Here is an 18,519-nt window from a genome sequence, read left to right as displayed (position 1 = left end):
ATTGATGTGCTGGTCTATGGGCTATCGATGTGCCTGTCTATGGGCTATTGAAGTGCCGGTCTATGGACTATTGATGTGCCGGTTTATGGGCTGTTGATGTGCTGGTCTATGGGCTATTGATTTGCCGGTCTATGGGCTGTTGATGGGCTGGTCTATGGGCTATTGATGTGCTGGTCTATGGGCTGCTGATGTGCCACTCTATGGGCTATTGATGCGCTGGTCTATGGGCTGTAGATGTGCCGGTCTATGGGCTGTTGATGGGTTGGTCTATGGGCTATTGATGGGCTGGTCTATGGGCTGTTGATGGGCTGGTCTATGGGCTGTTGATGGGTTGGTCTATGGGCTGTTGATGGGTTGGTCTATGGGCTGTTGATGTGCCGGTCTATGGGCTGTTGATGTAGTGGTCTATGGGCTGTCGATGTGCTGGTCTATGGGCTGTCGATGTGCTGGTCTATGGGCTATTGATGTGCTGGTCTATGGGCTGTCGATGTGCTGGTCTATGGGCTGTCGATGTGCTGGTCTATGGGCTGTCGATGTGCTGGTCTATGGGCTGTCGATGTGCTGGTCTACGGGCTGTCGATGTGCTAGTCCACGGGCTGTCGATGTGCTAGTCTACGGGCTGTCGATGTGCTGGTCTATGTGCTGTCGATGTACTGGTCTATGGGCTGTCGATGTGCCGGTCTATGGGCTGTCGATGTGCTTGTCTATGGCCTTTGAATGTGTTGGTCTATGGGCTGTTGGTGGGCTTGTCTATGGGCTGTCGATGTGCCGATCTATGGGCTGTCGATGTGCTAGTCTATGGGCTGTCGATGTGCTGGTCTATGGGCTATTGATGTGCTGGTTATGGGCTGTCGATGTGCTGGTCTATGGGCTGTCGATGTGCTGGTCTATGGGCTGTCGATGTGCTGGTCTATGGGCTGTCGATGTGTTGGTCTATGGGCTGTTGTTGTGCTGCTTTATGGGCTGTCAATGTGTTGGTGTATGGGCTGTCAATGTGTTGCTCTTTGAGCTGTCGATGTGTTAGTCTGTTGACTGTCGATGTGTTGGTCTATGGGCTGTCGATGTGCTGGTCTATGGGCTGTCGATGTGTTGGTCTGTGGGCTGTCGATGTGCTGGTCTATGGGCTGTCGATGTGTTAGTCTGTTGACTGTCGATGCGTTGGTCTATGGGCTGTTGATGCGCTGGTCTATGGGCTGTCGATGTGCTGGTCTATGGGCTGTCGATGTGCTGGTCTATGGGCTGTTGATGCGCTGGTCTATGGGCTGTTGATGCGCTGGTCAATGGGCTGTCGATGTGTTAGTCTGTTGACTGTCGATGCGTTGGTCTATGGGCTGTCGATGTGCTGGTCTATGGGCTGTCGATGTGCTGGTCTATGGGCTGTCATTGCGCTGATCTATGGGCTGTCGATGTGTTGGTCTATGAGCTGTCGATGTGTTAGTCTGTTGACTGTCGATGTGTTGGTCTATGGGCTGTCGATGTGCTGGTCTATGGGCTGTCGATGTGTTAGTCTGTTGACTGTCCATGTGTTGGTCTATGAGCTGTCGGTGTGCCGGTCTATGGGCTGTCGATGTGTTGGTCTATGAGCTGTCGATGTGTTAGTCTGTTGACTGTCGATGTGTTGGTCTATGGGCTGTCGATGTGCTGGTCTATGGGCTGTCGATGTGTTAGTCTGTTGACTGTCCATGTGTTGGTCTATGAGCTGTCGGTGTGCCGGTCTATGGGCTGTCGATGTTTTGGTCTATGGGCTGTTGATGTGTTAGTCTGTTGACTGTCGATGTGTTGGTCTATGGGCTGTCGATGCGCTGGTCTATGGGCTGTCGATGTGTTGGTCTATATGCTGTTGATGTGCTGGTCTATGGGCTGTCGATGTGCTGGTCTATGGGCTATGAATTTGCCTTTGTGTCTTTGGGCTATAGTTTTCCTTTCATACAGGTTATCAATAAGATCTGGCTGTTAGGATCAGTGGATCCTCTGGACCACCGCGGGAGATGTAACTAGCCAACACCCGGAACCGGAGCCTAGCGGCACCTGGTATTCACCGGAGCCCGCCGCAAAGCAGGTTGGACTTGCTGCGGCAGGATACCACTAGGTCGTTCCCAGGTGTGACTAGCCCACGGTGGCAGCCGAGGTCGAGGTACTTTAGCGGATGACAATCTCGTAGACAGGTCCAGGCACAGGGTCAGGGCAGGCGGCAGAGATGCAACGTCAGGTCCAAGTCCGGGGTCAGCAACAGGAGGTCCAGGCGGGTGGGAACGGGAACACAGGCACACGGAACACAGCAACACGGAGGAACTCAGGTAACACGGCAACACAGGACTCAGGAGCGGGAACACACAGGAATACACAGGAACGCAGGAATACACAAGAACGCAGGAATACACAGGAACGCAGGAATAATCGCTAGTAAGCTTTCTCTAAGGCTATGAGGCACAAAGATCCGGCAAGGAACACAGGAAGAGGCAGATTCTTAAAGGTGAGGTGTTCAGCCAGTGCACCAATTAGCGGTGCGCTGGCCCTTTAAATTTTCGGCCGGAGCCGCGCGCGCGCACGGCAGTCCGAGGAAGCGCAGGAGCCGGGAGAGGTAAGAGACACCGGGCAGCAGCGGGGACACATGCCGGAGCACGGACGCGCCCGCGATCCGTGACAGGGATCGCGGGAGCGCCCGTGACAGTACCCCCCCCCCCCCTTCAGCCTCCCTCTCTTCTTGGGCCTGAGAAAACGTTGGAGCAGGCTCTTGTCCAGGATGTTATCCTCTGGCTCCCAGGATCTCTCCTCAGGACCAAATCCTTTCCAGTCTACCAGAAACAACCGTCTACCTCTCACAGTCTTAGTATCCAGGATCTCTTTCACCTCGAAGACATCGGTGGAATCAGCTTGTGGTGCCGGAGGAGGAGTAATTTGTCGGTTGAAGCGGTTGAAGATAACTGGCTTAAGGAGAGAAACGTGGAAAGAATTAGGAATGCGCATGCTGGGAGGCAGACGCAACTTGTAAGCCACCGGGTTGATGCGGCCGAGAATTTCAAATGGACCCAAGAACCGAGGTCCCAATTTATAGCTCGGGATCTTCAGCCGAACATACTTGGCGGACAGCCAAACCTTGTCACCAGGAGCTAAAACAGGGAATGGTCGGCGTCTTTTGTCTGCTTGACGCTTGGTCTGGGCTGTAGCTCGGAACAATGAGGTGTGGACTTGCTCCCAGATGGCTTTCAGATCACGTACCAGGTCCTCCACAGCAGGAACATCTGCAGACGTAGGTAACGGAAGAGGAGGCCGAGGATGCAGTCCATAGTTAATAAAAAAGGGAGCAGAACCGGCAGAAGTGGAGTCCAAGGAATTGTAAGGGAACTCCGCCCATGGTAGAAGAGATACCCAGTCGTCCTGTCGGGCAGAGACGAAATGGCGGAGATAGCAACCTAGAGTCTGATTCACCCTCTCCACTTGGCCGTTAGTCTGTGGGTGATAGGCAGAAGAGAAGTCCAAGTTCACCTGCAACTGGTTGCACAAAGATCTCCAGAATTTGAACACAAACTGAACTCCTCGATCTGAGACGATGTGCTGAGGGAGACCATGAAGCCGGAAAATATGCTGGAAGAAGAGGCTGGCGAGACGTGGAGCAGAAGGCAAACCTGGTAGAGGGACAAAGTGAGACATCTTCGAAAAGCGGTCAGTCACCACCCAGATAACGGTGTTGCCAGAAGATGGCGGTAGATCCGTAACAAAGTCCATAGCCACATGAGACCATGGGCTGGTAGGCACGGGTAACGGCAACAGAAGACCAGCAGGTTTAAGTCGTGAAGGCTTGTTGCGGGCACAAGAGGCACAGGAACCCACAAAATCCCGAACGTCCTTGACCAAATCAGGCCACCAGTAGAATCGGGAAATTAAGGCCACAGAGCGCTGCACCCCAGGGTGCCCAGCCACACGAGAAGAATGTCCCCAGGTCAGAATCCTCTTTCGGAGACCAGGTCGCACATAAGTCTTGCCGGGAGGCAGCTGCCGGAGGTCCACCGGCGCGGCAAGCACAAGTCTCTGTGGAGGAACAATATGCCTAGGAGCAGAGTCCTCCCCCATAACATCAGAAGCACGGGACAAGGCGTCAGCCTTGATATTTTTCTCTGCAGGGCGAAAATGGATTCGGAAGTCAAAGCGAGAAAAGAAGAGGGACCACCGGGCTTGACGAGGATTCAAACGCTGAGCCGTCTGAAGGTACTGAAGGTTTTTGTGGTCCGTGAAAATGCTGACTGGAAATCGGGCTCCCTCCAGCAGATGACGCCACTCTTCCAAAGCCAGCTTGATGGCTAGAAGCTCCCGATCTCCAATGGAATAATTTCTCTCCGCGGAGGAGAAGGTTTTGGAGAAGAAACCACAAGTGAGTGTTCGTCCCCTGGGACCCTTCTGGGTAAGGACTGCCCCAGCACCCACGGAGGAGGCATCAACCTCCACCAGGAACGGCTTTTCAGTATCCGGTCGGGTAAGGACTGAAGTGGAGGAAAAAGCAGTTTTTAATTTCGTGAAGGCTTCTTCTGCTGCTGGTGGCCAGACACGGGGATTAGCACCTTTTTTCGTAAGCGCCACCATCGGCACGACCAGAGATGAGAAGTGTGGGATAAATTGCCTATAATAATTAGCAAAGCCCAGAAATCTTTGTATAGCTCGCAGTCCCACTGGGCGTGGCCACTGAAGAACCGCAGATAACTTGGCAGGATCCATTTGCAAACCCCTATCAGAAATTATGTAGCCGAGGAATGGAAGGCTCCTCTGATGAAAGTGGCACTTCTCCAGCTTGGCATAGAGGTGGTTTGTCCTGAGGGGGCTGAGAACCTCCCGTACATGAGACTGGTGGGACTCCAGATTGGCAGAATACACAAGGATGTCGTCCAGGTACACCACGACACAACTGTACAATAAGTCCCGGAAAATATCATTTACAAACTCCTGGAAAACTGCTGGTGCATTACAAAGTCCGAAGGGCATAACTAGATATTCAAAATGCCCATCACGGGTGTTAAAGGCGGTCTTCCACTCGTCACCCTTCCTGATGCGGATAAGGTTGTAGGCCCCACGAAGATCCAATTTGGAAAAAATTCTTGCACCCCGCAGACGATCAAATAGCTCCGTGATAAGCGGCAAAGGATAGCGGTTCTTAACGGTGACCTTGTTAAGACCGCGATAGTCTATACAGGGGCGGAGAGAGCCATCTTTCTTTGTGACAAAAAAGAAACCAGCGCCAGCTGGTGAGGAGGATTTGCGGATGAAACCTCTTTGCAGATTTTCTTTAACATATTCCGACATAGCGGCAGTCTCAGGAACCGAGAGCGGATACACACGACCCCGTGGTGGAGAAGATCCAGGCAGCAGATCAATGGGGCAATCATAGGGACGATGTGGAGGAAGGATCTCGGCTTGTTTTTTAGAAAACACGTCTGCAAAGTCCCGGTACGGAGCTGGAAGTCCCTCCAGGGGCTTGGGAGACAAGGTAGCAGTCCTGACAGGAAGCGGATGTGGAACCGTCATGCAGCGTGAGGGGCAATCCGGACCCCAACGGAGAATCTCTCCAGAAGACCAGTCCAGAACAGGGGCATGATGCTGCAACCAGGGGAGACCCAGCAGGAGAGTGGAAGTGCACTGTGGCAGCACAAAAAAGGAGAGTCTCTCTTTATGCAATGCACCAACTTGAAGGAGCAGGGGTTCAGTGCGAAACCAGATAGGCACGGAGAGAATCTGGCCACTGACTGAGGCAATGGACAAGGGCTTCTCAAGACGAACCACCGGGAAGTGATGCAGGGCGACCAGTGCAGCATCTACAAAGTTCGCTGTGGAGCCCGAATCCAGGAAAGCAGAAACCTGGACCGGAGTGCCGGTGCCAATGCTGAGGAGTACAGGGAGAATCAAGCGTGGAGAAGCTTTATTCACACCTAGGGACGCTTCTCCTGAGAAGCCTAGGTGCTGGCGTTTCCCGGGCGTTGGGGACGTACAGGGCAAGCCCCGACGAAGTGCTGTGGGCTGGCACAATACATGCACAAGTTCTCCTGACGTCGTCTGGAACGCTCTTGTAGAGTGAGCCGGGTTCGGTCAACCTGCATGGGTTCCTCAACAGAAGATTCAGGCGGGACCTGGAGCGGCCTTTGGAAGACTGGCGCCAGGCGAGGGATGCGTCTAACACGGCCTTGGGGATACTCAGATCGTAGTTCCTCAGCTCGCTCCTTAAACCGGACATCAATTCGAGTGGCCAAGGTGATGAGGTCACTCAGAGTAGATGGAAGATCCCGAGCTGCCAGTGCGTCCTTGACCTGCGCAGAGAGCCCTTTCTTAAATGTAGCGATGAGGGCTGCATCGTTCCAAGCCAGTTCTGAAGCCAGGGTGCGGAATTGAACTGCGTACTCTCCCACCGATGAGTTGCCCTGACGCAAGTTCAACAATGCAGACTCTGCAGAGGAGGCTCGTGCTGGTTCCTCGAAGACAGACCGGAACTCTGACAGAAACGCAGTGAGGCTAGACACAACCGGGTCATCTCTGTCCCAAAGCGGAGTAGCCCAGGCCAGGGCTTTCCCAGAAAGAAGGCTGAGGACAAATGCCACCTTGGACCGCTCTGTGGCAAATTGCAACGGCATGAGTTCTATGTGCAAGGAGCACTGGGTGATGAAGCCCCTGCACATCTTAGGATCTCCATCATACTTGCCGGGCAAAGAGAGGCGTAGCCTGGGTTCAGCAGCAGGATGATAAGCCGGGGAAGCAGGGGTCGCAGCGGCCGCTTCTGGAGACTGTTGCTGATGTTGGGTAGCAAGTAGTTGTTGTAGCATGGCGGTGACTTGCTCTAGCTGATTCCGCTGTGCTGCAATCTGCCGGGACTGATGGATCACGATGGTGGCGAGATCAGGCTGACTGGGAGAAGAAGCCTCGGCGGGATCCATGGCCGGATCTTACTGTTAGGATCAGTGGATCCTCTGGACCACCGCGGGAGATGTAACTAGCCAACACCCGGAACCGGAGCCTAGCGGCACCTGGTATTCACCAGAGCCCGCCGCAAAGCGGGTTGGACTTGCTGCGGCAGGATACCACTAGGTCGTTCCCAGGTGTGACTAGCCCACGGTGGCAGCCGAGGTCGAGGTACCTTAGCGGATGACAATCTCGTAGACAGGTCCAGGCACAGGGTCAGGGCAGGCGGCAGAGATGCAAGGTCAGGTCCAAGTCCGGGGTCAGCAACAGGAGGTCCAGGCGGGTGGGAACGGGAACACAGGCACACGGAACACAGCAACACGGAGGAACTCAGGTAACACGGCAACACAGGACTCAGGAGCGGGAACACACAGGAATACACAGGAACGCAGGAATACACAGGAACGCAGGAATACACAGGAACGCAGGAATAATCGCTAGTAAGCTTTCTCTAAGGCTATGAGGCACAAAGATCCGGCAAGGAACACAGGAAGAGGCAGATTCTTAAAGGTGAGGTGTTCAGCCAGTGCACCAATTAGCGGTGCGCTGGCCCTTTAAATTTTCGGCCGGAGCCGCGCGCGCGCCCTAGGAGGCGGGGACGCGCGCGCACGGCAGTCCGAGGAAGCGCAGGAGCCGGGAGAGGTAAGAGACACCGGGCAGCAGCGGGGGCACATGCAGGAGCACGGATGCACCCGCGATCCGTGACAGGGATCGCGGGAGCACCCGTGACACTGGCTTATTGATGTGCTGGCCTATGGGCTATCAATGTGCTGGTATATGGGCTGTCGATATGCTGGTCTATGGGCTATCAATGTACTGGTATGTTAGCTGTCGATGTGCTGGCCATTGGTCAATTTTAGTGATCTACAGGCTGTCAATGTGTTGGTCTTTGGGCTTTTCCTGTGCTGGGCTATAGGCTATCAATGCGATGGCTTGGCTTATGGTCTAATGTTTTCCTCATCTAAGGGCTATCAATGTGCTGAGCTTTGTGCTATCGATGTACTGCTCTATGGGCTACATCTGGAAACTGAGCACAAAAACAAGTATGACTCTTAATTTTGCCAATATTTCTCTGTTCCTCTACTCACCATCTCTTTCAGTAAAGTAGTTTTCAGTAAAGTGCTAGAGGAGATGTTGATGTCCTCACATCCATCCGTGCAGGAACACATAGTGCTCAGGCCAAAGGTCAGAACCTGTATGTGACCTGGTGCAATAGGACGTAGAGCATCATCATCGCATCGGCACACACGTGGCGGCAGCAGAGGTGCAGTGACTATATCAGCTACTGTGGCTTCTATTAGACGAGGCCAATGTGTCTCACAATAACTGATCGAGCTACGAGATATAGATAAGGTCCTATTCCTGCTCTTTTTTCAGACGAGGGTGTGAAGCTCCCCCCCCCCCCCCCCTCATTTTGGCCGTGCTGCAAAAAATGTCACCTCTCCTTTTATTAACTGACCTTCTCCACATCTCCCAGACCTTCTGTGTCCAGCAGGACCAGAGTGAGACCCTCCTTGGTAGGATGAGGAAGACATCGCATCCAGATGCCCCTGGTCTGAGCTTGTACTGTTGAGCCAACAGCAAAACCTGTAACATAATGTAGCAAAACTGAGCTTATATAATATCATAATATATCCACAAGGATCAATAAAGTTTTATTGTATTGTATAATGTGATACATGACGGCCCTGGACCTGCTCCCTCTGTATATTATAGATGTGCAACACCACTGTCAATGCATGGGCAGGCTGGTAGTTGTGAATAGCGCCCTCTCCGGGTCAGCAGCTGTTAGTGGGGAGTCATGAACCCTCTTGGGTGTTTCTAGAACTTTGAATATTGCGTAATAAGCAGTTGTAGCTACTGCCTGGTAAGGCGACAGTTAACATTTGTTAATATGTGATTATCCAATGATGTTCTTGCAATGCAAGCTGGAAGGTGATTGGAGAGATGCTACCACCTGACCAGTGAGTATATAAACCCCCGCTGGCCGGAAGCACATGGTCTGTCCTAGCTCTCTGTTCAGAGCATAAGAGTCTGCAGACAGGACCAGACCTCATGATCTGTCTCCACAGCCACTGTCCTAATTCCAGGACCTTTAAGTACCTCAGGCCTTCTGCCGGTCACCTTGGGCAAGTCTGGAGACATAAACCCAGAACTGAGCTCCACCACTAAGTTCCATCTGCAGCTGCCCAGCCTGAAGCTTCTACCGGGCTGCATATAACCTTCCTGTGGACCAACTCTCCAAGACTCTTCCAGCTAAAGAATCTGCTGTTAATCGTGTTTGGCTGTTGCCCTTTGTTCAATAAAAAACTGTAAGTTGATTTGCACAACATTGCCTCTGTTTGATCCCTGTATATGGCTGTTACAACCACGGGCTCCCCATCCATTACCCAGGGGCTCATCCTACAGACACTTGGGGTTGCCCCAGGGGGAACCAGTACCACAGCCTCTCCCTCCATATTTCTTGCACACACCACCTGCTGGAGAGCTGCCAGGCCGTAGGACAGCCCTCCAGTCCCCCATACCAAGCACTGTGACATCAGGGTGCCACAACCGCCAGCCACTCCGGTATTCTGGGCCCCGGCTGCCTCCAGGCCCCAAGAAAAGGCCCCGGTGGGGGATGTGGCAGATGTCTCACCTTTCTGAGATCCGGCCAGCTTGTTCATGAGGTAGGACTTCCCTGTCCTATAGAGACCCACAATGGCCACCACCACCACCGGCTGCCGGATCCTGGACAAGATCCCGATGGCTTCTGCATTAACCTGAAGTTTTCCATCTGTTCTGCCCTCGATCAGACACACGGGAAGATCCATCTCCAAATGTAACGGGAACAAAACGCAACTGATAGAAGGAAAACATCAGGAATAAGATCCAGAGAATCAGACCCACCACAAAGGGGAAGAGAAGTAGTACTGTGCACTGCCCATATATACAGGAGAAGTAGTACTGTGCACTGCCCATATATACAGGAGAAGTAGTACTGTGCACTGTACATATATACAGGAGAAGTAGTACTGTGCACTGCCCATATATACAGGAGAAGTAGTACTGTGCACTGTATAAATACATGAGAAGTAGTACTGTGCACTGCCCATATATACAGGAGAAGTAGTACTGTGCACTGTATATATACAGGAGAAGTAGTACTGTGCACTGTATATATACAGGAGAAGTAGTACTGTGCACTGCCCATATATACAGGAGAAGTAGTACTGTGCACTGCCCATATATACAGGAGAAGTAGTAATGTGCACTGCCCATATATACAGGAGAAGTAGTACTGTGCACTGCCCATATATACAGGAGAAGTAGTACTGTGCACTGTACATATATACAGGAGAAGTAGTGCTGTGCACTGCCCATATATACAGGAGAAGTAGTACTGTGCACTGTACATATATACAGGAGAAGTAGTACTGTGCACTGTATATATATACAGGAGAAGTAGTACTGTGCACTGTATATATACAGGAGAAGTAGTACTGTGCACTGTATATATACAGGAGAAGTAGTACTGTGCACTGTATATATACAGGACAAGTAGTACTGTGCACTGTCCACCTATACAGGAGAAGGAAGTGGTCAGCGTGTGGGTGTGGTCCTGTTTGAAGCTCAGGTGCTCTGTGTTTGTGAGATCCAGCAGAACCCAGACCAGCCAGGGCCTGTATTTTCTCCCCAGGGAGAGTGCAGGTCCTGGGAATGAGCAGCGGATGCCAGTCCAAGGCCTCCAGTTCCTGGACTAGGCCGGCGGGAGCTGGAGAGACGCAGCAACCGGCCAAGCCAGCGGTGCGGAGATCGGAGCGGAGTCGCAGCAGTGCAGCTCCACGCGGGTCGCAGCCAGAGAGCAGAGGACGCCGAAAGGCCCCAGGTGGAGGTGAGGTGGAAACATCCTGCATCGCTCCTTCTGGAGCAGCCTCACAGCTAAGTACTCACGGGGGTGACCAGGATTGGTGGGTGCGCAAGGCCCGGGAGCCTGATGTCACCTACAGCACCCGCATTGTGGAGAACCTCCGTGAGTATGAGGAAGCCAGTAAGACCTTGTGGCGGCTCCGGGAGGAGCTGCGAGAGACCCGGGCCAAGATGGCGACTGCGACCAGGACCAGCAAGGTGGAGCTAGCGGAGATTGTAAAGCGGCTGAGAAATAACATCAACTCTCTGGAGGGAAGGAAGACCATCATCCTGCAGCACAGCGGCCCCTTCAGAGTGAAGCTAGAGAATGATGACCGGTTCTGGGCCATGGAGGAGGAGAAAACCCAGAGACTGAGGGGCCTCCAGTCGCAGATGGATGAGGAGGAGGTGGAAGAGACTGCACCAGAACATCAGCAGTGTCCATCTGATAGTCTGCAGCAACATCAGCAGACTCCGTACAGCGGGCCCTCTGCAGAGCAGGTGGCTCTACCATCAGACTCCAGCTCTGCTGGTGAGGGGGAAGATGACACCAGCGGCCAGGGTGGGAGGCTTATGGCGCAGATTTGCCTCCTCGAGTCTCCGGTCCATATGGAGAACATGGCGTTTGGTGATGATCTGGGACCGGAGATGAAAATAAAGACCAAGGCTAAGAAGATCTCGGCCAGAGAGGAGGTGAGACTTGTATATGTACCCCACCCTGTGCACCCCCCGCCAGCGGCAGGGAAAGCCCGTTGTGCGAGTCCCACTTCCCGCCCCAGCTCGAGTTCTGTTGTGGACCCTGAGCAAGGGAGTGGGAAGATAAAACCTGTGGCATCGCTAATGGCAACGGACGTCATCTCTGCTTGTGGTAGCAAAGGTGGCGTGGGGCAGACATTGGCAATGAGGCCGAACAGTGAGGGCGGCCCGGTGGCAGGCAAGGCATGTTCTGGTTCTGGTGTTCAGGTCCGTCCCTCAGTGAGAGGGGGGGCGGCCTGGCACTAGAGCCCGCTGTGAGTGCTCCGGCTGCCCTGGAACCTGTGGCAGCTGCTAAGCGGTTGCCGCTGTGTGATGGGGCAGTTGGGGCAAAGGGACCCGATCCTCCTGGAGGAGAAAAAAAGGACGCTGGACTGGATGGGACTGTCTCAAGCCAGGGGTCGGCCGCCTGTCCTGGGGAGATGGTCCTATCCCCTGCGGCAAAGACTGCAGCTGGTCCAGCCACTGTGTGTGTGGAAGCTAGTGTACCATCTTGTAGTGTGAATAGTGGTGTGAATGGTGGTGGTAGTGGTAATGTTGTTGTAGGTGGTGGGTCTGTAGGGTCAGTGGGGGCTGGTCCATCTGCCCCCCCGGTGGCGGCATCTCAGGCGCGCAGTTATGCGAGTGTCACTGCTGGGGCTGCTGGTGTATTCTCCCCATCACCAGACTTTGGGGACGGCATGTTGCAACGGCGCCTCCTGGAGGCCCTCCAGGAGGTTGATTTATCCTTCTGGATAGACAGGTTTGGCCTGTCAGCCTTCCGAGAGGAAAGAGGGGGAGACACTGTGTGGTCTCTCCCGACAGCCGGGCCAGTGGGGACTCGTAGGAATGTGGTTCGTCTTCGCTGGAGAGGCAGTGATGCGTGCCCTCCAAGGGCAAAAGTAGTAGAGCTCCTTCTGAAGATGAACTTCAAGGCAGTTGACATCTTTGCCTTGATACATCCCTATGGCACCCCCATTTTTAACATCAGCTTTGTTCGGCCGGAGGGCCTTGAGCTCTTTTGGTCGAATTATGAGCTTAAGCGCAATGAGCCCGGCTGGCGGGATTTCGCTGTGCAAGCGGTGTCCTGTCAAAATGAGGTCAAGAGAGTGACCGTTTTAACATGTAATGAGTCACTTTCATGCATGGATATTATGACCTGGTTGAACAGGTATGGCGAAGTGGTGGCAGTTCCTAAAAAGAACTTGGATGAGTTTGGCATCTGGTCAGGAGCCTGGACCTTCATGGTTAAGTTGAGGCGTTCAGGAGGCACAGTCACCCACATTCCCTCCTCAGCTTTCTTGGGGAGGGACAGAATCCTGATCTTTTACCAGGGGCAGCCAAAGGTCTGCCACAGATGCGGTGATCCCACGCACTTTAGCGCCAACTGCCATGTGCAGAAGTGCGCATTGTGCGGTGGGGTTGGTCATCTTGCCGCAAACTGTGAGCAGATCAGGTGTCATCTGTGTGGTGAGCTTGGTCACCCGTTCAGTCGCTGCCCTCGCTCCTTTCCCAATATAGTCGGAGCCCCAGTGGGAGAGAGCCGAGGTGTTGCTCCTGCTGTGGAGGGTTCTGCTAGGGCTGAAGGGGCAGAGGGGCCAAGGAAGAAAGGCAAAACCATGCCGCCTTCTAAGTTGAGGCGACTTGAAGGCCGTCGAAGGAGCAGAGAGCTTGGGGAGCCCCAGGCTGCTGGGGTGAGCCATAGCCCTGTTCCTGAGACAAGTGCGGCCGCAGCTGAGGCCCTGGGGGAACAGGACTTGGAGGAAGAGGTCAGGAGGCTGGAGAAAGAGGAAGAGGCCATCACCACTGGTTCCTCTCTTTATGAGAGTATGGATGAGGACAATAGGAGGTGGCTAAATGAAAAACGTAAGAAGGGTGCCAAAAAGAAAAAACGCAAAACTGTAAAAGCTGCAGCCGCTTCAAAGGAAGGCCAAACCATCTCCCCTTTGATTGTTCTCTCAAACCGTTTCCAAGCCCTCAAGGATATCTCCTCTTCGGAAGAGGAGGTAGGGGGTAAGGATCTGGAGTCAGTGGCGGTAGGTCCTGTGCGGGGCACCGAGTCTCCCTCCTCGGAGGATGAAAGGTCCTCGAGGGGGGAAACTGGCCCAGAGTCTGCTGATGGGGACGATGAGTCTGACGGTGTGGTGACCAAGGGGGCAATGGATATGTCTGTCTCCCTAAAGCGTAGAGGTTGCTCCTCGTAAGACGGTGGTAAGGAGGGGGGTGGGAAAAAGAAAGCCGTCTAACTCAATCACTCTTGATGGCGGCACCCACTCCGTTGACGTTGGCGTCCATTAATGTCGCCAGCATTAAGTCTGATGCGGCTAGATTTGCGGCCTTTGATTTCCTCGGCCGCGTTGAAGCCGACATTTTATTTATGCAGGAGACCAGGCTGCCAGATTTGGCGGCCGTGTATAAAGCTAAGAGTGAATGGAGACACGGGCCTTCCTATTGGTCTCTTGCGGCCGAGCCGTATAGCGGAGTGGCGGTACTTTTTACCGCACCGGTAGAATGCCGACGGGTTATTGAGTTAGAAATGGGGAGGTGCCTGATCCTGGATGTCCTCATGAAGGGACAAGAACTTCGTCTTATTAATATCTATGGTCCCCAGTCTTGCTGGAGTAGAAAGTGTCTCTTTATGAGGATCAAGCCCTACCTTTTTACAAGTCGGCAGGTGGTCTTTGGAGGAGACTTTAATGCTGTCACAAGGCTCCAAGATAGGGGAGGTTCCATAGACACGCTGACTTATGATAGCGTAGCATTTAATAGCATAGCTAGTGAGGCTCGCCTGGTGGATGTCCACATCCGGCACACCCCAGGCCACACGGGGTTCACCTATTATAGGGGTAGCTGCAGGTCTAGAATAGACAGGTTTTATTTAAAGGAGGAAGCCATTTCTTCAGCAGTGTCCGTTGTTGAGGTGGAGTTCTCCGACCACTGTCTAATTTTGTTTTCTCTGAATGTTACAGAGACCCCCCGGATGGGAAGAGGCTACTGGAAGCTCAATTCGTCTCTCCTGGAAGAAGCAGAGATAAGACAATCGTTTGAGGACTTTCTTCAGAGCCAGGTACCATTGCTGGGCCTTTGTAGCAGTAAGTCAGAGTGGTGGGAGATGCTCAAGAAAAGGGTGGCGAGATTCTTCCGCCAGCTCTCGAGCCTCAGGAGCCTGGACAGGTACCGCCTGTATCAGGGCCTGAGGAGGAAACTCAAGCATCTCGTCTCGACTGGAGGTAGTCGTGAGGACATCTCCAGAGTGAAATCCTTGCTGAAGAGGTGTCAGTACGATAGACACGCATCTTTGGTTTTTGAGAGGGATTACGGGAAGTACCGCTCACCCGACCCTTACAGAAACTGCAAGATGTCAGTGAGTAGTAAAGTTGTCACAGGACTGGTGGACAGTACGGGGTCCCTGAAAAGGTCCAGATCAGGGATCCTGGAGGTCGTCAGATCCTTCTACTCACACCTCTTCGGCAGGAAGGATCTAGATCGGGATGTGATGTCGGCTTTCCTGGCAGAAACTGTCCCTGAGCCAGGAGTAGACCCCTCTCTTGATGTTTTGACAGAGATGATCAGGGAAGAGGAAGTCAGCCTGGCGATTGAAGGGCTCGCCCTCAAGAAATCGCCAGGTCCGGATGGCTTAACATCCGAGTTTTATAAGACCTTTAAGGACGCCTTGGTTCCCCTCTTGACTGAGGTATTCAATGAGTGTCTTTGCTCGGGCGCTCTGCCGAAGTCAATGAGGAGGTCTGCCCTGATCATTCTGTCAAAGGGTAAGGACTAGAGATGAGCGAGCACTAAAATGCTCGGGTACTCGTTATTCGAGACGAACTTTTCCTGATGCTCGAGTGCTCGTCTCGAATAACGAGCCCCATTGAAGTCAATGGGCGACTCGAGCATTTTTCAAGGGGACCAAGGCTCTGCACAGGGAACCTTGGCCAAACACCTGGAAACCTCAGAAAAGGATGGAAACACCACGGAAATGGACAGGAAACAGCAGGGGCAGCATGCATGGATGCCTCTGAGGCTGCTTAAACGCACCATTATGCCAAAATTATGGGCAACAGCATGGCCATGACAGAGTGACAGAATTAAGTTAGATAGCATCTAAAACATCCAATAATTGACCCTGACACTATAGGGGACGGCATGCAGAGGCAGCGGCAGCAGCGGCAGGCTAGAAAGTGTCATGGCGACATACCCTAAATGGACTCAGGCTTCAAACCAATGGGTGGCAGAGAGGAACCAAAGGAGGTGAGCAAGAAGCGCTGAAATTATTTCCTCTGTGAACAAAAGGTTGACGGTATATTTAGTCGATAACACAGCATGGTGGCGATATAGTGACCAAGTTCCATAACGTATCTGGTGAAACACCCGAAAAATGAGCCTGACACAGCTCGTTTGATAAGGGGACGACATTTGGAGGCAGCCATGGAGAGGACTTCCATTATTAAGAGCGACACTATGGGGCATCCATATTGCGCTTCTATGATTGCAACTGCAGGTCTCCAGCATGGCGGCGACAGACGCGCCGAGTTCCACTATGTATGTGGTGAAACACCTGAAAATTCTGCCTGACACAGCTCGTTTGATAAGGGGACCATGTATGGAGGCAGTGAACTAGTAGTAGATTAAAGGTGCTGCAGTTAAAACTATGTTAGTTGGATCTTGGGATGGAGCTGGCGCTCCGCTGCCAGATGAGCTTTCGCCAATCCAAGCCCCTGTCTCTAGGCTACTCCCCAAACAGCACTTCTAAGAACCTTTTGTATAAGATCAAGTGTAGTAGCGTTCTTATAAGTTTGGGATATGGCGGGTGAGGGGAATGTAAACAGATGCGCAAGAAGCACTCAAATAATATCGGTAAATGGTAAAAGTTTGGCAGTATATTTTGTGGATTACACAGCAGGGTGGCGACAAAGTTAACAAGTTTGATGTGGAATGCCCTGTAATAGCTCTTGGGCGGTGTATGCCTTTTATCGCCTAGGCTCAGCAGTTTGAGCACCGCCTGCTGTCGCTTAGCGACGGCACTGCTGCTGTGCCTAGAGCTACCGACTGATGGCGCCATGCCCACGGATGGTAATTCGGAGGAGGAGGAGGTGGAAGAGGGGTGGGAGGAGGAGGAGGTATAGTAGGCCTTTGAGACCTGGACCGAGGTAGGCCCCGCAATCCTCGGCGTCGGCAGTATATGACCAGCCCCAGGGTCAGACTCGGTCCCAGCCTCCACCAAGTGTAGTAGCGTTCTTATAAGTTTGGGATATGGCGGGTGAGGGGAATGTAAACAGATGCGCAAGAAGCGCTGAAATAATATCGGTTAATCATAAAAGTTTGCCAGTATATTTTGTGGATAACACAGCAGGGTGGCGACAAAGTTAACAACTTTGATGTGGAATCCAAGAAAACAACCCAAATTTCTGCCTGACACACCTCGTTTGATAAGGGGACGATGTATGGAGGCAGCTATATGGACGACTTTTGGAGGTAGCAATGGAGACAACGTGTGGAGGCTGCTATGGAGACAATTTAATTTGGATAGTGCCTGTATGTGGCAGTCCAAAAAAGTTTTCAAACCAGAGGAGCAGGTAGGTGGCCCTCCAGAAAAATGAAATAGATTGAGTGCCTGTATGTGGCAGTCCAAAAAAGTTTTCAAACCAGAGGAGCAGGTAGGTGGCCCTCCAGAAAAATGAAATAGATTGAGTGCCTGTATGTGGCACTCCCAAAAATTGTTTAAAACAGAGGACCGGGTAGGTGGCCCTCCAGAAAAATTAAATGCATAGAGTACTATAGCTAGAGACAGTGAGCCCTGTCAAAAAATAGCCAGTTTCCTCTGCTTTAGTGTACAAAGAGGAGGAGAAGGAGGAAAATGAGGAGGAGGAGTGCATAAATTATTCAGGTTGAGCTTCCTTCACCTGGTGGGGATTGGAAATTATGAGAAATCCAGGCTTTATTCATCTTAATAAGCGTCAGCCTGTCAGCGCTGTCAGTCAACAGGCGTGTACGCTTATCGGTGATGATGCCACCAGCTGCACTGAAAACCCGCTCGGACAAGATGCTAGCGGCAGGGCAGGCAAGAACCTCCAAGGCGTACAGTGCCAGTTCGTGCCACATGTCCAGCTTTGAAACCCAGTAGTTGTAGGGAGCTGTGTGATCATTTAGGACGATGGTATGGTCAGCTACGTACTCCCTCTCCATCTTTCTGTAAAGATCAGCCCTACTCTGCCAAGACTGGGGACAGGTGACAGTGTCTTGCTGGGGTGACATAAAGCTGGCAAAAGCCTTGTAAAGCGTACCCTTGCCAGTGCTGGACAAGCTGCCTGCTCGCCTACTCTCCCTCGCTACTTGTCCCGCAGAACTACGCACTCTGCTGCTAGCGCTGTCAGAAGGGAAATACTGTTTCAGCTTGTGCACCAGGGCCTGCTGGTATTCATGCATTCTCACACTCCTTTCCTCTGCAGGGATGAGAGTGGAAAGATTTTGCTTGTACCGTGGGTCCAGGAGAGTGAATACCCAGTAATCGGTGCTGGAATAAATTCTTTGAACGCGAGGGTCACGGGATAGGCAGCCTAGCATGAAATCTGCCATATGCGCCAGAGTCCCAACGCGCAAGAATTCACTCCCCTCACTGGCCTGACTGTCCATTTCCTCCTCCTCCAACTCCTCCAACTCCTCTTCTTCTGCCCATACATGCTGAACAGTGAAGGACTGAACAATGGTCCCCTCTTGTGTCTCGCCAACATTCTCCTCCTCTTCCTCCTCATCCTCCTCCACCTCCTCCTCCACCTCCTCCTGAGAAACAGACCTGAGGGTGCTTTGGCTATCAACAAGGGAATCTTCTTCCCCCGTCTCTTGTGACGAGCGCAAAGCTTCCAACTTCATGCTGATCAGAGAGTTTTTCAACAGGCCAAGCAGCGGGATGGTGAGGCTGATGATGGCGGCATCGCCACTGACCATCTGTGTTGACTCCTCGAA

General features: G+C 52.6%; 1 protein-coding gene across 1 annotated transcript in view; it reads right to left on the bottom strand.

The window, feature by feature from the left end:
• The window catches only part of LOC140076266 (guanylate-binding protein 1-like), an 87,201-nt gene that overhangs the window by 57,397 nt on the left and 11,285 nt on the right, over positions 1–18,519 (bottom strand). The window contains exons 2-3 of the mRNA XM_072122815.1: positions 9,575–9,777; positions 8,396–8,523 (exon numbers count right to left, since the gene is read on the bottom strand). Coding sequence (XP_071978916.1) covers positions 8,396–8,523; positions 9,575–9,749 — 303 coding nt within the window. The 5' untranslated portion in view covers positions 9,750–9,777. The remainder of the gene's footprint in view (positions 1–8,395; positions 8,524–9,574; positions 9,778–18,519) is intronic.

This window comes from Engystomops pustulosus, chromosome 8, assembly GCF_040894005.1.
Source record: "Engystomops pustulosus chromosome 8, aEngPut4.maternal, whole genome shotgun sequence".
Taxonomy (NCBI): Eukaryota; Metazoa; Chordata; class Amphibia; order Anura; family Leptodactylidae; genus Engystomops; species Engystomops pustulosus.
Note: the sequence above shows the minus strand (reverse complement) of the source record. Positions and strands in the feature narration are given on the sequence as shown.